Source organism: Saccopteryx leptura, chromosome 9 (assembly GCF_036850995.1).
Source record: "Saccopteryx leptura isolate mSacLep1 chromosome 9, mSacLep1_pri_phased_curated, whole genome shotgun sequence".
Taxonomy (NCBI): domain Eukaryota; kingdom Metazoa; phylum Chordata; class Mammalia; order Chiroptera; family Emballonuridae; genus Saccopteryx; species Saccopteryx leptura.
The window spans coordinates 33,489,368-33,512,588 of NC_089511.1; the positions used below are offsets into that span (position 1 = coordinate 33,489,368).

At 49.0% G+C, this 23,221-nt stretch overlaps 1 protein-coding gene across 2 annotated transcripts; it reads right to left on the reverse strand.

Moving 5' to 3' along the window:
- Positions 1 to 17: 17 nt before the first annotated feature.
- Positions 18 to 20,238, reverse strand: MEAK7 (MTOR associated protein, eak-7 homolog). Of its 2 annotated transcripts, XM_066348941.1 has the most exons (9): positions 16,015 to 16,081; positions 13,999 to 14,046; positions 12,226 to 12,403; positions 10,059 to 10,289; positions 8,929 to 9,073; positions 6,723 to 7,148; positions 2,118 to 2,236; positions 1,562 to 1,741; positions 18 to 1,024 (listed from the first exon to the last, which is right to left on the reverse strand). In XM_066348941.1, the coding sequence occupies exons 3-9, from the start codon at positions 12,376 to 12,378 to the stop codon at positions 911 to 913; spliced, it is 1,368 nt and encodes a 455-aa protein (XP_066205038.1). In that variant the 5' UTR covers positions 12,379 to 12,403; positions 13,999 to 14,046; positions 16,015 to 16,081; the 3' UTR covers positions 18 to 910. The 2 variants fall into 2 exon arrangements, with proteins under 2 accessions (XP_066205038.1, XP_066205037.1); XM_066348940.1 differs by lacking the exons at positions 13,999 to 14,046; positions 16,015 to 16,081 and adding an exon at positions 20,133 to 20,238.
- Positions 20,239 to 23,221: the final 2,983 nt, after the last annotated feature.

The following is a 23,221-nucleotide window of genomic DNA, read 5'->3' on the forward strand; positions in this document are numbered from 1 at the left end:
TCAGCTATTTGCCTCCATTAATACATCAAAAAGCATCGATATTCCCATCCAAAGGCCTCCGTCCTTAACCAATCGAAACGGAATGCCAAGGGACTTTGAACTGGGACTGCCTGGGCAGAGGCCAAGTGACCCCCAGCAGAGGGAATTTCCTGAAGACAAGAACTTGGCCCTGGCCAGTTGGCTCAGTGGTAGAGCGTCAGCCTGGCGTGCAGAAGTCCCGGGTTCAATTCCCGACCAGGCACAGGAGAAGCGCCCATCTGCTTCTCCACCCCTCCCCCTCTCCTTCCTCTCTGTCTCTCTCTTCCCCTCCCGCAGCGAGGCTCCATTGGAGCAAAGATGGCCCGGGCGCTGAGGATGGCTCCTTGGCCTCTGCCCCAAGCGCTAGAGTGGCTCTGGTCACAACAGAGCAATGCCCCGGAGGGGCAGAGCATCGCCCCCTGGTGGGCGGAGCGTCGCCCCTGGTGGGTGCATGGGGGAGTCTGTCTGACTGTCTCTCCCCGTTTCCAGCTTCAGAAAAATACAAAAAAAAAAAAAACCAAACAAACAAACAAACAAACAAAAACCTTACATGCCCATCAAATGTTGATTCCAACATAAGTCTTAAATGTCTCAGTGTCTTTGCATTTCTGTGATACAAGATTAGCAAAGTATGAGTTAAGTGGCTAACATGACACTCAGGATTTCCAGGAGATACACCCACTAATGAGTATATGACATCACAGGAATTTTACTCTATTCTGATTAAGCAGGTCCAGCACAACCCGGACAAGACCAATGCAGCTCTATGTTAAAGTTAAGCACGCACAGGACAGGGAGAGGTCTGCAGGCTGTGTGCTCTGTCCAGGGGGGAGGGGGTCAGGCTCCAGCTCCAGGAGGACCAGCTCCAGGACGACCTGCTCCGGGGTCCTTCTCACTCCTCCTCAGGGACTTCCCGGAGCCCTTCACTGTGGCGACTCCGCCCACTGATCTCCAGCAGGACCTGGGCCTCCGGGTCCACATCCAGAATGCTCTTGTTGCCGTTGGCCTTGGGAAAAAGAGAAGTGGGTGTGTTCATGACCACGCTGTGCAGCCCAGGACAGGCAGTGATGTTCTGCTGGTTTCAAGCTTATCAGAGTAGAACAATATCCCACTGTTGCCACAAGGAAATGTGGTGGTCTCTGCTTCCCTCGCTGATGTCCCCCTACCCTGGCAATGCCATTGTTAGCAGGTGACAAGATGCAGGGGCCATCGCAATGACTCATCGCAACAATGACTCATCGCAAAACCACAGAACTAGGAGGCACCCTGACCCTCCTCATCTTGCAGATGGGGCCACCCAAGCACCCCAGTTCCCACCTCGGGCAGGCCCCACTTCCCAGGGAAGAGGGTCCATTCTGCAAGTCATCCACACACACACACATCACCCAACTCCCACCCCACAGACCCCGACAGGACTTTGCCGCACACCCACTGGCATTTCTCCAGCCAGCAACAGCTACTGGAAACAAATTTGTTATAAACTGTCTCTAGATGGCTTCCATCTAGTAAAAGGGGTAAAGCGGAGCAACGCCCACACGCTCACCAGCCGCGACCCGGAGGCGTCTCCAACCGCCCACACCTCCAGCTTTTCAAACCGGAAGTCCTCCTTCGCTGACAGCTGAGGGCTGTTGTAGGTGGTACACGTGGGCTTGGCCTTGCTGTGTCCTTTCCCAAAGTCGGAATCGATCCACAGCCCAAAGTAATGATGCTGCCCTCCCATGCCCTGCGAAGGAAGGAAGGCCATCAGTGACTCCTCAGTTTGAATATCAGACACCAAGCCCACACCAGCCTTCGGTCCCAGTCTGCCGAGGGTAGGTGAGAAGTGAATGTAGTTTTCTTTTTTTAACTCTGAAATATATAGATGGGTATAATTTAAACATCCATTTACATATCCCATTACAAGTTACTAGAATAATCACTGAGGTGTCCGGACTCCCACCGCATGGCTTTCTCATGGGGGCTACACTGGCTAACAGCAGGGACAGAAAGCACGTACCACCAGGGCCCAGAGGACTTGCCACCCCTGAGGTGTTGGGACTGGTTCTATCGGGGATGGACAGCCCTCAGGCGGGACATTCTGGCCTTTCCCCCGTCCTCACCAGTCCATTGGGAATGGTCTGCTGCCCGCGACTCAGGTACATGTAGTGGTCATTGTAGCCTGTGCAGGTGTGCACGGCCATGCTGGGGGAGATGGAGAACAGGAAGCAGCTGTTGTCCCCTGAAAGTGACAAGAGCACAGAGGATTACAGATCTGAACTGGGCACTGCAAGCAGAGGTTGCAAACAAGCTACCACTCAGAAGGCAGAACTGTGAGGACCATCGCATGGGTCTTCAGATGTGCCCTGAGCTCACACACCCCCAGGGGCTCGGCCACCACAGACTGGTGGGCAGTTCCAGGCCCTCCAAAGACAGGCCTTATGGCTGCCCAGGGCCCCAGAGAATGAGCTGAGGGTTCGAGAGTGAAAGTAACAACTAAAAAGAAAAGTGGCATCTCCTTGCTGGGGGCACTTCTGCTCGTGCTAGGGAAGCAGAAATGGGAAGTCTGCCCGCTGTTCAGAAGCAGGCATCCAAGTCAGAAAAGGCGGGCGTCCTTTAACTCGGGGGCAAGGAGGCCAGCGGTCACTCCAGGTAGTAGCGTGGTGTTGGCAGAGTCTCCTCAGGTCTGCACTTGAGGCTGTAGGGCTGCCCGCAGCCTAACGGAGCAAGCACATCACCAGAGGCGAGACAAAACCTGCAGATACACAGCTGCCCACCATGGCAGGAAGGGGACAGGCAGTGAAAGGTGACCGTCTAACTTCATCCAAGGGCACAAACGTGGGCATGCTGCCATTGAAGGATGGTACCAGTCAAACTGTGGACATGAACAGTGTCCTGTCTCAGCTCCCTTCCTTCCTTGGTTCATTCATTCCAGGGATCACATTCAGCACTGGGGAGAGTGATAGACACCACACCTCACCCTCAGGGAGCTGCAAGCTCAGGGGCAGCCAAACCAGAGATGCCCCCTCCCCCAGTTGTGAGAACTCAGCCCAAAGGCCTGCCCCTCCATAGGGACAGCGTGAAGGGCACCTGATGTCAAAACAAGCTGTACAAGCTAACACAAGATCCACTTCATGGTACGTTGCGGTCAGGCAATTCATGAGGTGGGAAGGAAAGTTCCGGGAAGTAAGTGGGAGCACAGATGTGGAGGACGTGGAGGACGTGGAGGACATGGAGGGATGACACAGAGGGGGGTTCAAGCCCCGAGGGGCCTCACGGAGCGAGAAGGGCAGGATAGGCAGAGCTGGGCAAGCAGTGTTCTGGGCTCAATCCAGACGGACCCACAGGTCTAGTCAGGGTGGTTGGGAGCTTCAGGAGGCAGAGTTTTGGGAAGGACATCCTAGATGGAGATGGCTGGGGCGAGGGCCACTCCTGAGGACACCCTCCACCCGCCACCCACAGGGACCAGACATGCAGGGAATAAGCACTAAGGGTTTGTGAGCGCTGGGGCAAGGAGAAAAGGGACATGAGCCTGAAGCAGTCACCTGGAGCCCGATGACAGCAGACAAAGACTCGGGCTTGAATCTATGGCCTTGGGTGGCCCCAGCAAATTGGGGACAGTTTTAGAAGTGATGAACTACCTGTTCCCACTCTGCCACCCCAGTGCTGGGTATAGTACCACTTTGCTTTATAATCTTCAGGCTGCCTTTTGACAAACATTTATGTGGTCCTGATGCTAAAGCAAGATGACAGGGCCACAAAGCAGAGGCCCCCTCATTTGCAATGGTCCCACCCCACTCCAGGCCACCAGGGGGCCTGCCCTCAGCAGGGAGGCCTCTTCTGGAAACCAAGGCCCAGAGAAATCAGGCCCCTTGCCCAGGACCAGATTCATACTCATGAGGTTCTGTGCTCAGGCCAAAGCCACAGGCCCTTCAACTGCACCAGAGAAGACAGAGCAAAAGTGAAGCGACCCCGTGGGCTGTCACTTCAAGTCTCAGACATAGAAGTGAAGGTTCCCAAGACAAATGGACCGGCACGCGCTCTTAATTTGACGGGACTGATGCAAGGCTGCCCTCTGCTGGAAGTCCATCCTCATTTCAGAACAGAATGCACTCTGCAATTGCATTCTCCTGCTGTTCTTCAGGAAGAATACTTCTGCTTGTTAATGCATTAGAACCAGCAGTGCTAACCTGGAGTAATATTAAAGGATCTGGAAGAAGAAAATGTTTTATCTGCAATATTGATTCTCGGGTTTTTTTCCATGTCCTAAAGCACAGCCTCTAACCACACAGAGACAGAGCAACTCCTTGTTCTGCACAAAGCCTAGAGACAGGGCAGAGGGGAGGATGAGCCACTCCCCGTGACTCTGTGACAGGGAAAGGTGGGTGGCAGAATGGGGCTGCTGCAGGCCTGAGACCGCAGTCCCCAGAGAGTCCCGCTTCCAAGGTTGGAGCTTGGCCAATGTCTGGGAACGTGGATTTTGGAAAGGTCCCCACCACTCCCAGACTGATCGGAGTGGCTCCCTATGCCTACACTGTTTATACAAACAGAGTGATTGGTGCTCAACCCCTTTTCTCATGGGAGTTGGGGATGTTGCTACATGCTGGGCAGAGGGTGCTCACATGACCAGCCCCCAATAAAACCCTGGGCGATGATCCCCAAATGAACTCCCTAGGTGTACAGCACTTCACACACGCTGTCACAGCTCGTTGGCAAAGGAGTTCAGCACGTCCTGTGTGACCGCACAAGGAGAGGACTCTGGGACCTGGCGCCTGGTTCCCTGGACTTCGCCCCACGCTTTTCCTGCATTGATCCTGTCTGCCTCCACTCAGGGTAGTAAATCATGGCTGTGAGCACAGCCATATACAGACTCCCTGGGTGCTGCTAGTGAATCAATGATGTGTGGGTGGTCTTGGGGACCCCTGACATAGTGGGAAGAGCTGGTAGCAGCATCTGGATTGAAGATCAGGAACATTCTAAAATAGATAATAAAATCCTAGAAATAACAAGATCTCTGGAATAGAGGTACCCAGCCTTCATCTCCTGATTCCTTCCACCCAGCCCAGGAAAAGGGCCACCCACCACTGCTAAAACCTTTCCAATAATGGCAACTCTGCACCTGGACATAGCGCCCCAGCCCACAGAAGCTCTGCCCAGCAAAAGAAGGACAGGAACAATTCCAGAGGCATGCAGTATGACTGAGGATCACAGGGAGCACACGGCACTGGTGTGGTTAGGAAGGCTTCCTGAAGGAGGTGACCCTGGTCTGAGTCCCAACAAGAAGCTGGCTGTGCAAACAGGTGAAAGAGAGAGGAAGCAACATGTGCCAAGTCCTAAGATGAGAGGAAGCACAGTGTGTTCTGGAAACCGCAGGAAGATCAGTGGGACTGAACATGAATTGCAAGGGGACAGGAGTGGGTCGTGAGAGTGGAGATAAACTGTGTACTGCCCTGAAGGTGGTGGGGGTCTGTTAATGGGTTTCCAGGAGGAGTGAGACTAAAAGCAGAGGGCTGGTGAGAAGGCAGCTCCACACGCTGCTGAGAGTGAGATGGAGAGAGGAGGCGGGAGGGCCGCAGGTGGAAGGGCTGGGAACTGATGGCCGTCTGGTTTGGATGCACAGCCTCCGTCCAAGAGGCCTCTCTGCTCCGCCTTCTGCATCTCAGGTCCCTGGATCCTCCCTTCCACTGAGCCTGCCAGCCAGGCAAGCTTGCCCCCTTAGTGGGAGGTACCCTGCTCAGATTTCATTTAGTCCATGGGAGTGAGAGCTGGGATACATCTGGTCCCTCAGAATCATGAGGAAAGCCCTCCACTTCAATGCTGCTGGCCCTGAGGAGCCCTACTGAGAACACAGACTCGGGCAGCCAGCCAGGCATCAGGGGACATGCAGTGATAACAGCCCCTAGAAGGAGTTTCATCCCTGAGTATGCCCAGCAGATGAATGCTTTCAAAAATGGTCCTTTAAAAATGTTTATCAGAGCATTTTTCTTTGTGGAGGGGGAAGAATTCACCTAGAGCCATTCATGTGCTGCCATCGAGATCCCTCAAAGAACTTCCAAACTCCAACAAAATCACAAAGCCAAAAGCCATGGTAGAAGCAGCGAAGCGGACACACAGGGAAAGGAAAGACAGTCCATGAAAGAAAATGTCCCATTTGAAAGAATCAGTATCTCCTGGTCCCTTATGACAGTGTTTTTCAACCACCAGTCCACGGACCAGTCCGCCAGAAATTTTGTGCCAATCCACGAGTTAACCACCCTGCTGGTGTATGAAGATTATAGAACCAATGATCTTAGTTGAATTTGCTTATGCTCAGGGTGATTTCTGCCTTAGTAGTCCCTGAAATAATTCCATTTTCACTGGTTCCCAAGTGTAAAAACGTTGAAACTCACTACCTTAAGAGGCATCCGCAGCCCAGCCTCTCCCACAGCCTGGACAGACCTGGCACCATTTAATAAACCTAAAATTTTGAGGTGAGGATACCTGTTCTGCTTATCAGACCCCGTGTCAGAATCTGTGAAGCATTTACTCACCATAAAGCAGCAGCATGTCTGACTTTCCTCCCAAACACATCTAGACAAATACTTGGATAAGGAGATTAAGAAATGCTCACGTCCTTTTTAACACTCCCATCCTTTGCCGGTGCTCCAAAGGTCTGCACACCGCAGCCTTCTGACCAGAACTCCTAGCAAATACCATGCTAACACTGGGTTTTGGTGACCAAGTCTTACCATGAAATTGGGGCTTGATTTCCCAGGAGCAGGAGGCAAAGCCACCAAACACATGGCCATCATGGTCCTCGAGGAGTACCACACAGGGCCCTCGGTGTGGGATGCGCCCACAGAGCTGGGCGAAGCTGTGCCCATGGAGCTTGGACGAGAAGAGCAGATGCCAGCGGTGTTGCTGCTCCTGGGGCAGGTGGGAGTTGACATAGATGACTGACAGGATATCCAGGATACTCTCAAACTCCTGCCCCTGGTCAACTTGACGCTCAGGGACCAGAGTGGCTAGATTGAGGGATGAGTGCAGGAGAAAGCCTCTGTGGATGACCACACTCAGGAATGTGGACACGAGGTGGGCCCTGAACACCCAGTCCTCAATCACAGCTTGGTCACAGTCACAGTCCAGCTGCTGTGGCTCCACCAGCTTCTTGCCATCTAGGGGAGGGGAAAACAGTATTAGCTGGTGATTACCTCTCCTTCTATCTGTGCTTCTAGACCTGTGCTGTCCAACGTGGGAGTCCTATGTGGCTTCTGAGCACTCAACCTATGGCTTGTCTGAATGGAGATGCACAGTGTGAAATGCACTCCCAGTTTCAAAAATTGGTATGAAAAAATGAATGTAAACTACCTCAATCATTTTTGGATTGACTGATTGCCAATGTTGTTATCTTTTAGATGTATTATTAATGTCAATTTCACTTGTTTTTATTTATTATTTTAATATGGCCACTAGGATACTTAAAATTTCTTGTGTGTCTTTGTTTTGGTGTTTGAACTTTATCTGTTGGATGGGGTGATTCTAAACAATTCCACATCAACACTCTTATCTTTTTCTCCCCTCCAAGCTGCATTTCAGAGGCCCAGGAGAGACAGCCATACCCTCACCCCAGGGCCAGCCCCGAAACTCTCAGCAATTGTTCCTGGGAGCACTGCACCAGTCATTCTCCCAGGGCTTCTGTCCTAACAAAGTCATTTGTAAAGGATTTAGAAGTGCGTTGTTCTCCAGCAAGGCAGGGCAGTGGTTGGTAATTTATTGGGCACCACTCTAGTTTATCGGAAGAGCAGGTTTCATTAACTACAAATGGTGCTTAGCTGACTGAAAGCAGCATCTTTGATCCTGTTTCCTAGCTCCTACCTACTAAGAATGAAGATGACAGGGTGGTAATACCAGAAGACAAACTACTAGTACTTTACATATATTATGTTATTCTTTCTAAGTTCCAAATACCTCACTTAAATAAATTTTTGAAATATAACCTATTTTCAATCTTTACTAAAAAAAATCCAGCTTTATAATAAAATGCTAATACTTTTATAAAACATGTTTACTTTGCACAGAGACTTTCCAACAGTATTTTTAAATCCCAAGTAAATTTAAACATATACTGTTTCTTACTTAACAATAACATAATTCACATTTTTCCCAACTGTACATAAAACACTGTCCAGAATAAAATGTAATATCATAAAACATGATTCAATACATTTTAAGATTGAAACCATGTAACATATGTTCTTCTTCAACCAAAAAATAATAAAATTAGAAATCAGTAACAGGAGGTAACTTAGGAAATACACAAACATGTAGAAATTAAATAACACACCTCTAAATGACCAGTAGGCTAGAGTAGAAATCATAAGGAAGTTAGAAACTGAGAATGAATGAAAACAAAAAACACAACATACCAAAACTTATGAGATGCAACTAAAGCAGTACTTAGAGGGAAATTTATAGTCATAACTGCCTATATTGATAAATAACAAGTAACCTAGTCTTCTAGTTTAAGAAATTAAAAAGACAACCAAACTAAACCTAAAAGAAGCAGAAGGAAGGAAAGAAGAGACTTGGGTAAAAATAAATGAAATAGAGACTAAACAAACAACAGAGAAAATCCACAAAACCAAAAGTTGGCTCTTTGAAAATATCAACACAAAATACAAACCTTTAGCTGGAGTGACCAAGAAAAAAGACTCAAATGACTAACATCAGAAATGTATACGGAGACATCACTACTGGCCTTACAGAATAAGGATTATAAGGAAATACTATGAACAGTTATATGCCGACCAATTAGACAATCTAAATACTCCTCCCAAGATACTTACACTACTTTCTGATCTCAAAACTTTACTGCAAGGCTATAATAAATGAGACAGTGAAGTACTAGACTACGCCTCCAAGGTCTCAAGGTGTGAGCACACTCAGGGCACTTGCCTGCAAGCTTCATCTCAGAGAGCAGCTGAGCAGCCAGAATCTGTACCCTGGGTGGGGGACCTGGAGCTTTCTTCTGAGCCCAGCCTTTCAGCTCCTGTCTGTGGTTTAGCACATGCACTACTGAGCCAACAAGATCCTCTGTAAACTTAAAAGATTACAATTTTACCATTAATAACATTTCTATCATGACCAATGACCTACACCATATCAACAGGCAAAGGGCGTTTTATCTCTTTAATACCAACTACAGTGGCCACAATGTGAGGAAAGATAAGGTCACGTGGGTAGTTATTCATTTTTCTAATGACCCATAGCTGGTCTAATTTTGCCAAGGCCTTTGTCCAGTGGTGGGATTCAAATAATTTAACAACTGGTTCTCTGCCCTAATGACTGTTTTAAGTACCAAAAAACGCTATACCAAAAGGTAGTTTATTATTTTATGCTTTTAATACTTTAAGAATAAGAAGTACACAAAACTAGATAAGAAAGAGTTTTAAAATATTAATGCAAAATATTAAATAATACCTGACAAAAAAACAATAAAACTTTTATTTAAGATATTTCCAATGACAGCTTGTCAACCCCTGGTTGTTTGACACTTTTTCTCTTTACATTACGTTTGTTTACTGAAGTAAGAAATGTGAGGAAATTAAAATCTACTATTTCAACAAAGGTCTAATGAGTTTTATGAAATGAATAAATATTACAAGCATAGCTTCATCAAATTTTTTTCACCTATGGACAGAGTGAACATTACTACGGATGCTTAGAATACGCTGTTGTGCAGATGAACGTTAAAAAAAAGGAGTGTAAATTTGTGATTTCCACATTGGGCAGCTGCCCAGGTGCCCACCTTAGAAAGAGCCCTGATTACAAGTGCAATTTTAACAACTGGTTCGCTGAAAGCAACAAAAAATTCGGTATTCATTTTGCCGAACTGGTGCAAACCGGCTAAATCTCACCACTGGCTTTGTCCAGGAGTTCTGACCTCAACCAGTTATGTGATCTAGGGCTCCCCCATGGTGGACATCTTTATGATGCTTCCCCAGCAGTTTGATTGCCCTGAGCCCCCCACCTAAGGACAGCAAGGCTACTTGGGGTGGTTGCAATGGTTCCTGTGGCCTCTCTACCTTTTGGACTTCTCTTGCTTTCACAGGACGATTTGTGGCAGAAATCATTTTCAGAATCATGAGACTCTTCTCCTTGGAGTTCCCTTTCAGCAGGTGGGACATTGACACTGTGAACTGCCCCCGGGAGATGCTCTCGCTGGGCCCCTTCACCTGTCCCGTCAGGTCAACCCTACACATGCCATTATACAGTCTGGTAACCATATCTTGGGGAAGAGCTTCCCCAATGTGGCTCTGTTAAGGACAAGAAGGAGAAAAGGGTACAAGTTAAGTGAGGTAACAAGGGGACCTAGACCAACCACTGCCACACCACGATGCTCCCTTCTACCAGCATGTAATGTTCCCACGCATATCATCTCTCCCCCACCTAAGGGCATCGTATCACCCAAGGACCCACATACATAACGTGTCCTGGCTTGTGGCTCATCCTGGCCATCAGATTCTTCCACAATCTGTTCCCATCTCTCCAAGCTCTCCCATTTCCCTTGGTTGGCCATGTCATTCCTACATCTGGCCACCATCACCTCTTCACTCCACTCAGATGATCTGACAGCTGCCATGTGCATGTCTGCATTTATTAACACATGGTGCATGTGTCTATTTATATCTAATTTGGTCTCCTCTATATTAGGGACTTCCAAATATATTAGCTAGCTAGCTTTCACTTCTTACCTAAGCTCTTTTTGCTCAACATGCATTTTTAATTAATTTTTAGTTAAATTTAAAATCTAGTTCTTAAGTAATGTCTTGACAATAACATTCTGTAAACATTGCTTTCCTTTGGACCAACATCAGGTCAGATTTGGTCCAGGAATTAAGAATAAATGGCGAGAGAAAGCAAATCATGAACTTCCACCACAGTAGGGTCTGAACAGTGGATTCTCCTGTAACAACTTCTACCTATACTGTGACATCGGTAATCTGCAGTTCTTGTAAAGCTGGTCCCTACTGACCACTCAAAGATTCTATCTATTTCTGTCAGTGTTTTTGAAGTTCTACTAGAAAAGCAATCTTGAATTCCCTCCCAAAGGAAACTTTATACAGTCACCAAGGTTTTCTGAGCAACTTTAGCCACATTTATCTTGATAAACGTTCGTGAACATTGCCAACTGCTCTGCAGTGAAGCTCTTGGTCTTTTTGGCTCCAGTGTGGTGGGTGACCAGGCAGACGGGGGGTGATTTTGCTCTAGTGGAGATACTCGTGTACATACATGTATGCACACACATGTGTGCACCTACAGATGCATGTATACAACACAGTTGTGACCCACATAACCTCCCTGGCCAGTTTCCTCATCTGTAAAGTGAGTATGTTGGGGATCCCCAATGCACCATCAGCTCCCATTCTGCGTGTTCTATAAGAGGCGGCTGCTGGAACGCCCTCGCCCATTGCCTTCCCTGCCACAGCCCAGGGAGATGCGCTGATGTTGTCTCTTGGCCTATGTCTCGCCTCAGTCTGAGCACTCAGACAGGCAGTTAAGTTCCATGGAATGCAGCAGAAAGATGGAGAAACAGGCAGTTTTAACTCCTTGTCTGGTGAACCCTGACTTTGAAACATCATTATTTTGTTTGGAGTACCATAAAATTCCTAGGACATCGAACACTTACAAATCCTAAAGGCAAAGGAACACTTGAAACTTTGTGGTTACTTGACCTACATATGAATCCCACTAAGGTGGTATGTTACCCAAAGGGAAGTCAGGGGACAATGGTCAAGATATGGGAAGCAGGGCAGGCCCCTTGTGCAACCTCAATTAGGAATGGGACATGAGCCCTGGCCAGTTAGCTCAGTCAGTTAGGAGCGTTGTCCCAAAACAACAAGGTTGTAGGTTTGATCTCTAGTCAGGCCCACATGGGGAAACTACCAACAAACGCATGACTGAGTGGAACAGCAAAGGAATGTTTCCCTTCCCCCACCCTCTCTTTCACTGCTTCTGTGAAAGAAGGGAGGGAGGGAGGGAGGGAAAGAAGGGATATGAAGGCAGAGCAGAGTAGCTGTGACAGAGACCACAGTGGCCAACAAAGCTAAATATGTACTATCTGACCCTTTACAGAAAACAAACATTTTAAAGTTTAGTCTTACAAAAACGGAGAGCCGATTTTGGCCCGGAGGCCATAGTTTACAGACTCCTACTCTGGACTAAACATTAACTGATGATGGTTACTCTTGCCTTTAGTGCCTTCAGAGAGAAGGACCGGGGCAAGGCGTTCGAGCCGCTTTTCTCCGAGGACAGAGCATCAAACAATCTGTCCACCTCAGCCTGCTCCTCGGGAAGGAACTGCGAACGAACATTCTGGCCCGAGCAGCTTTCGCCGTTCCCCATCTTATTTATTTCTGAGCAGGATTCTCTGCAAAAGAAAAGATTCCAGGTTAGAGAAAAAATTAAAAATGTCATAATCATAGACCCTGGCCAGGTGGCTCAGTGATTAAAGTGTCATCCCAGCACACGGAGATCATAGGTTGGATCCCCCAGTCAGGGCACATACAAGAAGGAATCAATGAGTGTACAACTAAATGGAAGAACTAAGTGAATGCTTCTCTCTCTCTCTCCCCCCCCCCCCTCTCAAATCAATGGAAAAATATTGTAAAACATCATAATTGTAGCATGACCAGTGGTGGCAAAGTGGATAGAGCATCAACCTGTAATGCTGAGGTTCCAGGTTCTAAACTCTGAGGTCGTCGGCTTGAGTGAGGGCTCATCCAGTTTGAGCATGGGATCACAGACATGTTTCCAACGTTGCTAACTTGAAGCCCAAGGTCACTGGCTTAGCTTGAAGCACTCTCCCCCGCCCCCCGTCAAGGCACAAATGAGAAGCAATCAATGAACAACTAAAGAGACGCAACTATAGTTGATACTTCTCATCTCTCCCCCTTTCTGTCTCTGTCTTTCTCTCACTATAAAGGTGATCAAATTAATAGATACTGACAGCTGCAAAATGCAGTCACATACTGCCGTTTCAATGTCGTAGAACTTAATACAAATAAGTATGAAAACGCAGTCCTGATTCCTGTGACCTCTGAAAACATCACAATTGTCAAACAGTTTAGATTTCTCTATTTGAAAACATGATTCCCACATCATCCCGAAGTGCAGAGGTTGCCAGTTCGATACCCAGTCAGGGCACATACAACAGATAGACGTTCCAGTTCCTTCTCCGTCTCAACCTCTCCCTCTCCCTAAAATCAATAAAATAAACAATAAAAAAAAAGAACACAATTCCCAAGTTAATGCAACTAAAAGGTAGAAAAATCAGTATTTGAATCTAAATTTTTTTTTTTTAAACCTGAGTTGAAATAAATTTGTTGCCTGGATGATCATATGTATTTAAATAAAATCAACACCTTGAAAATATCATGGACAAAAGAGAACACGCCATTTGACAAGTGTGCCTTTGTGAGCCTGGCCCTGCCTCCTACAGGCTGTGCCACTTTGGGTAAGGTACTGAAACTCTTGTGCCTCGATTTCTACTTTTCTAAAATGGGGATAATAACAGCCCTACCACAGAGATTACTGTCATAATTTACAAGTTATATTATCTAGCCAATGAGCTCAGGAATGTCTTCAGAGACTAGTACCCAAAGGCAGGTGACCTTTGGTGACCTTTGATGACCTCTGTTCATTGTCACAGACCTCATTACAGAAAGGGATCAAACACCAAGAGAGCCATGGATTATTATTATTTTTTTTTTTTAGAAAGAGAGGAAGGGGGAGAGAGAGAACCATCCATTTGTTATTCCACTTCTTTATGAACTCATTGGTTGATTCTTGTATGTGCCCTGATGGGGGGTTGAACTCACAACCTTGGCGTATTAAGATGATACTAGCCTGACCAGGTGGTGGCGCAGTGGATAGAGCGTTGGACTGGGATGTGGAAAGACCCAAGTTCGAGACCCCGAGGTCGCCAGCTTGAGCGTGGGCTCATCTGGCTTAGCAAAAGCTCACCAGCTTGGACCCAGGGTCGCTGGCTCCAGCAAGGGGTTACTCGGTCTGCTGAAGGCCCGCAGTCAAGGCACATATGAGAAAGCAATCAATGAACAACTAAGAAGTCGCAACGCGCAACGAAAAACTGATGATTGATGCTTCTCATCTGTCTCCATTCCTGTCTGTCTGTCCCTGTCTATCCCTCTGACTCTCTGTCTCTGTAAAAAAAAAAAAAAAAAAAGATGATACTCTAACCCTCTGAGCTACCCAGCAAGGGCACACAGATCCATAGGTCAAACAGAAAAGCACAGTCAAATGAAAATAATAAATTCTCTTAAGAGGTAAGTGCTGGGACTTCTTAATTCTCATCCTAAAACTTAATTTGGAAACTCACATTGGTGAAATTGCTAGAGAGACAAGTACTCCATAAACTAAGTCAACACAAGTGTTAACAGTCTCCCACCAGGAGAGTGAGGGAGAGGGAGGCCATCTCAGAGGGCAGGAAGTGTGAATAACAGGCCCATCAAGTCCTGGATGTTCAAAACCTCAAGGGGAAATGGGGTACAGTTAGGATCTTTTTCTGAAGTGAGACTCACCTAACATAAAAGGCACCCCTTTAAAGGATACAACTCAATGCATTTAGTACATTCCCAATATTGTGCAAACACCACCTCTACCTAATTCAAAAACATTTTCAATACACCCAAAAGCCACTAATGTGCTGTCTCTGTGGCATCTATCTGTCTACACTGGACTTTTCACATATATGGAGTTATATATATGTGTTCTTTTATGACTAGCTTCTTTTACTTAGCATGATGTTTTCAAGGCTCATCCATGTTATAGCATGTGGCAGCACTTCACCCCTTTTCATGGCTGAGTAATATTCCGCTGTGTGGAGATACCACATTTAGTTTATCCATTCACCTGCTGATGGGCATTTAAGCTGTTTCTACCTTTTGGGTATTGTATACACATATTCACAGCAGCACTATTCACAAGCATGGATTTGAGTCCCTGCTTTCAAATTTTGAGAGTATAGACTTCGGAGTAGAATTGCTGGATCCTATCTCCTATTTAACTTTTGAAGAACCACCGAACTGTTTCACATTTTCCATTCCCAGCAGCAAAGCACAAGTGTTCCAATTTTGCTGTATCCTCTCCAACTTTCTTGTTATTTTTTCCATCTTTTTTGTAAATCACTTCCATCATGGCAGGGGCACCCCTCTGCCCTGAACAGGAAGGCCCCAGCAGAGGGGTCCTTGAAGAGAAACTGCGGTGCCCTCGCACTCACAATAGCGGGCTGGAAATGTGGGCTTATGCAACCCAGCTCACAGCTGTCACTCACAGGCCATCTGATCTAAATGCTTCCACTCCTCAGGTTTCTCAGCCGAGTAAGAGCCAAGAAGGAAACCTCCCGCCCCGGGCTCAAGGTCCAGCCTGCATGAGGCTTTCCTTATCTCTAAGACACAGGGGGAGGGGGGACAGCACCAGCTGGCTCCTGGTCAACTCCAGAGGCGCAGTCCAAGCAGCCACTCCAAGACAGAGCCATCCTTTTCTGTCAATTCTTCCAAAAGCCCCAAGAAACAACCTGATCATTTAGGACTCGATTAGATCAGCCATTATCACTTGGTTTTTAAATACCACTGATCCCAGCAGAGAGTAGGAAAGAACGCACAGCCCAGGGAGAAGGAGGGCGAGCACATCATGGATTCTGCAGTTAATTTCCTACATGCTATGTACTGTACGCATTATGAACTGTCATAAGGCAACGCCCAGGGGAAATCACAATAGAAAATATGTCCATGCTCACTGGCTTTATAAATAGAAACGCAAGAACCCATGTGGTCAAAGCTGCAATTCTGAGTTGCTCTAGCGAGGAAGCACATGAGGGGGTTTGGGTCTGCCTTCTTGGAAGGCTCAAAGAAGGGAGGGCTCAGTCTGGATTAGGTGCGAGTCTGTGACTGTGTCTTCCTAATTTTTAACAAAGACGCAGGGAGAACAGCAAGGGGCTCAAGTTATCATTAGGAAGGATACGGCATTGCTCACGTTTACCAGGAAAGGGGGCTGGGAGTTGTTTGGGGGCTTGCACGGTGATCTTATCTGTCTGCACAGCATGGTTCTGCTTTGGCTCCTTTCAGTCACAGCTTTAGGGATATCGGATATCACTGGTAGATCATAACAGCTTCAGTCAGAAGTATTCTTACATTCATACTCCCCTCCACACACACCACAACCAGGGAGATTCAGATCACGCAACAGCTGTGTTAATTTCTCAGGTCTCCAGGAAATTTGTCACCCTGCATCCTATCTTGTTATTCTGCTGAAATTAGGAGAATGGTAAACGCTTAAAAATGTACCCTAGGGAATTCATTTCATTGTTAGATAGGGTCTTGATACCAAAGATTACACTCATGCACTTCCTCTAGGAAACTTTACGGTTTGTGACATAAGGAGGCTCATGACTTCCCTAAACACTGGAGAAGAGGAAGGTCTTCCCAACACCTGGGAGAGGAAGGTTTTGGGGACGTTAGCATAGCTTCACCAAAGCTGAACGCTTGCAGGCAGGCTCCTGAGGCCAACCTCACAGATGTGTGTGGCCCACTCGGGGCACCAGACACCTTTCCCTCTGGGCAGTTCCCTTCTGCACCTGGCCTGGCTCAGAGGGCCCTCTCCGCCCACCTTGCACTCCTCACCATCACGCACCTTCAGGTTCTAAGACTACCCGGCACTTGTGACTTTCCTAGAACTGACTGTTGCCTTAACTGAAACGGAGACAGGCCTATCCTTGCTCACTCCGCTTGCCCCCTCAGCCCCCTCTTCCAGGTCCAGGCCCAATTGGTTGGCTAGAATTTGAAAGTCACAAAAAGACTCTGCCCTATAGTCACCTGCCCAGCACCTAAGTCAACCTGGAGCATACAGGCACAGGACGTGTGGTCCAATGTCTGCGTCATTCCTAGCTGGCCACTCTCCCACCACCTTGAGGGCTTCCATGTGCAAATCCCAGGAGGCGGGTCTGGCATACGTCCTGAGAAGGCCCACGCATCCCACGTTCGGCTCCTATGGGACCCGCTCCAGGGGCCCAGTGCTGCTTGGACCAGTGCTGCTCTGTCTACCCTCCACAATAGGACAGCCCCAGGGAGCCTCGCCTCTGTACCCCACGGCCCACCAAGCCTCGGCCATGGCAGGGACTCAGTACACACAAGAAAGTGATTTGCCCTAGCGTGAAGCCCAGAGGCCACCAAGAAGAGCCCACAGCAAGGACAGGATCTCAAGAGGACACCTCTGGCTTTTCCTTAACAGATGAAGACACCTCAATGCTGCACCTCAGATCCCCAGAATCCTGAGAAAGCTTCCTCTCTGCTCAAAATCACGGATTTGCTCTACTAGGGGACACCAGCTTCTCATCCTCTGCCATAGTCACTGGGGCTAAGACACCAACAACATTTAAATGCCACTTCTCGGAAGTTCCCACATATTCGACGACTGAGGAATCAGTACCACTAAGGAGCCACAGGTCCCTCTTCCTGCACGACACTTTCTGACATCGACACCCGCATCTATGCCCTCAAAAAATAGCCCAACATGGCCCCCGAGAGAAAGCAGGTGACAGAGAAGCCTTGGGCAGGCCTGGGCCTTCAGGAACATCCGGTTTAACAGGGAGAGACAGACAAGTACTGCAGGATCTGTGGGAATCAGGGTGAGAAGAACACAGGAGTTAAGACATGTTGTGGCTGGGTCTTCCGGTGGTTTACCTGGAAAGTGGGGGCAGTGCGCACAAAGGTGCCGGTTAAACACGAAGGTCATTGAGGTGGGGTCTGGTGTGGGGAAGGTACCAGAAGGGGCTACAGAGCAAGGGAGGTCTTGTCTGCCCCTCACTTCCAGCCTACCCCACCTCTTCTTCTGTCCCACTGGAAATGGATTCCTCCACTGTTGTCTGAAAACAAGTCAGTATGGAACAGCCTGGCACCCAAACACCGAGAAAGGAGCAGGCTGGGCAAGCAGCCAAAGGAGGGCAGTAATGCACAGGAGAGGTGGGAACCATCAGCGTGGAAGGTGGGGGGGGGGGGTGGACACAGGGCAGCTCCAGAAGGAGACACCAGAAGGAGACCCAGAGGCCAGAGCAGCTTTTCTAGGAGGAGAGAAGTGCGTGTAGCCGTGTCCAGTAGGAACTTCAGGCCTATGAGAGGAGGCGCAGCCTCTAAAAACTTGCCCCTACCCCTGCCCCAGCATTCTTAGTCTGCAGGGCACTGGGGAAGGGATGCATCTCAAAACTGCTCGGAAGATAGTTTTAAAGAGCTTCTGCAAGGCCAGCTGAAGTAATGGCAACGGTACAAGGTTTGCCTGGTTCACCACCCTAGTCTTGATTGCTTGAACCATGCCAGAAATCTCTCTCATCAATTTTGGAAAGGACATGCAGGTCTTGGATGTATCCTTACATTGCCCTAAATGCAAGTTTCTGAGCTTTCTTTCAGTCCCCAGCAGTGGCTCTCTTATGGGACTATTCCAGGTGCACCTCCCCACGTAGGACAGACTTTTTCCTGGCAGGTTGTGCATACAACCACCCTCCGCTGGCCTGAGTCTTCTGTGGGTTACTTATATCAAGTTCTCTTTCAGAAGGACACACCGTAATGTTACTCTAAGATTGCTCACACCAGGCGGTCTCAACTGGGAGACAGTTTCGTGCTCCAGCGGACATTTGGCAATGATTTTGGTTGTCGCAGCTGCGGAAGAGGTTGCTGCTGGCATCTGGTGGGTAGCAACTAGGGGTGCTGCTAAATATCCTACAGTGCACAGGAGGCCTCCCTCACAAAAAATACTTGGCCCCAAATGTCAGTGGAGCACAGGGTGAGAAACCCTGGCTTCCACAGATGTGGGGCCATGGGGCAGAGTGGGAGAGTCCACACTGAACTCACTGAATCCTAGACACTTCTTAGTTTTATGTCTGGGGGCAAGTTACTGAGCCTTTTCGAACCTTAGTAAAATGGGGTAAGTGCCATCAACCATGTAATGAGGCGAAAAAGATTAAATGAGATAACATGGGGCAGTTAATTCTGCTTTCTGAAGCCAGAGACAGAAATGGATGAACCCACAACAGCAGAAGGTTGAGTTCTTGCCTTAGAACAAGAGAAACATCCCAGCTTGGAAGGAACAAACTCCCCTCGAGCTGGGGAGGGGACCACGAGCTCTTTTCTGCTGAATGGGCATGCTAGGATAGTTCAGTCAACAGCTTCTCAGAGCCTCTCCAACAGGCTCCTGTTTGGGGGTGCTCTTGACCCTGGCCTGTCAACCTTTAACCCCAGTCTCCAAGGGGCCACTGTCGTGAGAGTGGTGACCTGGCCCTCAGTACCCCCTTTCTGGGAAGAGTGCAACTGCTTCATCTAGACAGAAGCATTTCAAGCTGTGTATGTTCCAGAACCAGCAGTCCTTCTGCAAAGGGTCAGTTTGAGCCTAAACCAGACTTCAGGCAGCAGAGTCCCTTGCCCTGAAGGCAACCTGTCCTGCCCAAGGCTGGCTTCCTCCCTCCAGAGAACCCCACCAACTCATCTGTAGAGCTGTCAGCCTAGGAATGCTTTCGTTTCCTCTCCCCTCTGCCCTGAATTTAGTGATCAGATTCCACTAACCTGGGGGAAAGCAAGTAGGTTGTGATCAGAATACAAGAAGGAAGGTCCCTCCTTCCACTCACCCCCCACATTCCACCATAACCTTCGACTCTTTCTCCTGCAGATGCTCCCCTGCTCCCCCACCGCCCCCACACACACACGTCTACACCAGTTTTATTGCTCTCCCTTCCAGACAGCCGGACAGCTGGCCTCACCCCTGGGATGGCACCTGCTGGGACCCTCTTACACCAGCACTGGAAAGGCTGAAGTTGCGGGGTGACTTTGTGCTATGACTGACCCATGGATAGACCCTTCATCCTTTGAAGCTGTACCCCCCTCATGCCCCCAACCTCTTCCCCGCCCTCCCCCCCCCCCCACCTAGGGGCCGGAGGCATGTATAGCCAGGAAGGTGCAGGGCCCAGGCGACTTTGGGCACCTTCTCTCCCAAGACCAGGGCCATCTCCCCCGATCCCTACCCTGGCTTCCAGGCCACCGGCCTAAGGCCTCTGCTCAGCCCATCTCTGCCCTCCGTCATCACCAAACTGGACTCACCCCCACAGCTTCACCGAATTGGACTCGCCTTCCAGTCGGGCTGGCCAAGGATTTTCCTCTGGAGCGGCCAGCCCCGTCGGCAGGCGACAGTGCTGACGGACGTCTAGCTGCTGCAATCGCAGAAGTGGAAGCTGAGAGGGCCAGAAGTCAGCCAATGGCAATGCACTGCATAGGACGTGGGCTGGCCTTGTCGGGTAGGGGCGGGGCCATGCACTGGGCGGGGCAGGTGATGTAGGTGGGCCCAGCAGACTGCTGCAGACAGGAAGCTGCGGGTAGGAGGGAAGGGATTAATGCGGGTGCAGCTGGAGTAGGAACTGGGAGGGGCCCGGAGACAAGACAGTGAAAAATAGAAGCTGGTGATTCAGGGGAGAAGCCAGGGAGGCCACCCTGGGGAGGGATGAGGTGTCTGGGCTGGAGTAGAGAACAGAAGCTGGGCTGCGGGAGAAGCAGGGGTACGGCAGGGAAGGAGGTGTGGCTGGAAAGGGGTGTGGCTGGAAAGACGATGCTTCTGAAAGAGGGTGTGGCTAGGAGGGGGTGTGGCTAGGAGGGGTGTGGCTAGGGGTGAGGATCTAGGTGGGAAACAGGCTGAGCATGGGGGTTGAAGATAAGGGGAGGAGATTGGGCCCAAATGGAGATGTAGCAAAAGAAAAGATAGGCAAGTAACCCAGCTGTAGGACCCTCCACTGCTTCGGCCCTCATGGATTAAGACCTAGACAACTGTCTTCTGACACGCCTCACTCCTCACCACTAGTTCTAGGCCAGGAGTCCCCTCCCACCTCGAAGAAAGTACAGCCTACTAATCAGAGCTTGGGCTCCTACCGGCCCCCTGTGACATCTGCTTCGCAGCCCACCTTACCTCCCACTGGAAACCAAGTCCTGCCTGCATTCTCTCCTATTAGTCCTTCCCAGTAGCCTTTAAATGTGCTAAATAAACCTTCCCTGACCCCATGCCCTTCTCCAGCTAGTACCCACCCTGCCTCCCCTCCAAAATGCCTCAAGACTCTTGTCTCCATTTCTTCACCTTCCATTCAGTCCCCAAATCATTGAAACCTGGCCCCAGGGGCCCTGCCACTAAATTCAACTAGCACTTTGAGCCCTGATATGCAGTGGCTCCCAGATGTCATTCCTGCCTCGCTATTAAATCCTCCTTCCCAGGCCTCCTGTTGCTTGGTTCCTGGCTTTCCTCTCCCTCTCTCCGTAAAGTTTTTACTTAGTCCCTCCTGGCTTCTTTCTTCATGCAGCTCCCTACAGCCACCTCCTCTTCTCACCCCGTGCATCTTCCCTGAGATAACATCCTTCCGTGTGACTTCAAGTACCACCTCTCTGCTGTGCTGGCCCCCAAACCTGCACATCCAGCTTGTCTAAACGCCCGCACTGTGACAGGTATGCCCAATTATCAGACATCTCTACAAGGCTGTACGTCAAATGCAGCCTCTTTTCTCCAAAAATTGCTTCTTCTGTTCACCTCTCTCCTTAGTGCTGGTTACCCCCTTCCACACCTGAGTCAGAGACCTGGAACCAGGATGTGTCCTCCTCCCTCTGTCCCCATGTTCTGTTTCTTACTAACTCTGTTTTACCTCCAGGGTATTTCCTGCATCTACCCACTTTCCCTATAGAGATCCAGGCTAGACCTAGACCAAAGTAACAGCCTCCTTCCTGGCTTCTGCCTCCTCCAACCCATCCCCACACCAAACATATAGACTTGCTGCACCCCGGCCCCCTCGACTGAGAGAACGTCACAGTCGTTCTCCTTAGGCTGAAATGACAGATGCAGACAAAACCAGCTGCAAAGTTCACAGGGATAGCACTTCTCAAGGACAACCAGCAGAAGCAGTAGTGTTAAAGTAATGACTGTTTTACTCAAAAACAACTTTGAACTGTAAAATGATAGATTAGCAGAAACTTTACTGTTTAAAATTCCAGGTATGAGTGAAACTTCTACCTTCCTCTTGGTATATATAAGTCACTTTGTCAGAAAAGAGACTAAGTTTCCGGCCCTGGCCAGTTGGCTCTGCGGTAGAGCGGCCGCCCAGCGTGTGAAAGTCCCAGGTTCAATTCCCAGTCAGGGCACACAGGAGAAGCAATCATCTGCTGCTCCACACTTCTCGCCCTTTCCCTTCCCACAGCCATGGCTTGCTTGGAGTAAGTTGGCCCTGGGCACTGAGGATGGCTCCATGGCCTCACCTTAGGCACTAAAATAGCTCAGTGACTGAGCAACAGAGCAGCAAGCCCAGGTGGGTAGAGCATTGCCCAGTAGGGGGCTTGCCAGGTAGATTCTGGTCAGGTTGCATGTGAGAGTCTGTCTCTGCCTCCCCGCCTCTCACTTAGTAAAAAAAATAAAATAAATAAAGAGCCTAGATTTCCAGCACATGTGCAGAGCACAACATCCTAGACACAACATCCCACAGCTATTCTGACTTGAAGGTTCCTAAGGGAATGGGAGCCAGGTCTACTTTGCAGCCCAGACCTGGTGCTGGCCCCTTCACATAGGGCCCTGCTTTGCACAGAGCCTATTGAAACACTGCTTCACGTCATGGCACCTTTCCACAAAATCCTATGAAAGCTCTTTGCCGCCTGACCAGGCGGTGGCACAGTGGATAGAGTGTTGGATAGGGATGTGGAGGACCCAGGCTCGAGACCCCGAGGTCACCAGCCTGAATGCGGACTCATCTGGTTTGAGCAAAGCTCACCAGCTTGGACCCAAGGTCGCTAGCTTGAGCAAGGGGTTACTCGGTCTGCTGAAGGCCCACGGTCAAGGCACATATGAGAAAGCAATCAATGAACAACTAAGGTGTTGCAACAAAAAACTGATGATTGATGCTTCTCATCTCTTTCTGTTCCTGTCTGTCTGTTCCTGTCTATCCCTCTCTCTGACTCTGTCTCTGTAAAAAAAAAAAAAAAAAAAAAAGAAAGCTCTTTGCCAAGTGAGCTGCCCAGGGTTCCTGGTACAAGAAGCTAACACCTAATTTGTCAGACTATGGGGTTGATCCTGACAGTGGTGAGCTAGTGGGGCTAGGACAACAATAGGGTCCAAAAGGGCAAGGACAGGCTGTGCCTTCAGTTTGCAAATACACGTTGAGCTCCTACTG

Bases quoted from the DNA above. Each gene is read 5' to 3' on its own strand.
- MEAK7 (XM_066348940.1), bottom strand. From the start codon at position 12,378: ATGGGGAACGGCGAAAGCTGCTCGGGCCAGAATGTTCGTTCGCAGTTC. The intron at 1,742-2,117 runs GTGAGGACGGGG...CTTCCTTCGCAG, and splicing joins AGACCATTCCCAATGGACTG to GGCATGGGAGGGCAGCATCA. The intron at 1,025-1,561 runs GTGAGCGTGTGG...CTTTTTCCCAAG, and splicing joins ACGCCTCCGGGTCGCGGCTG to GCCAACGGCAACAAGAGCAT.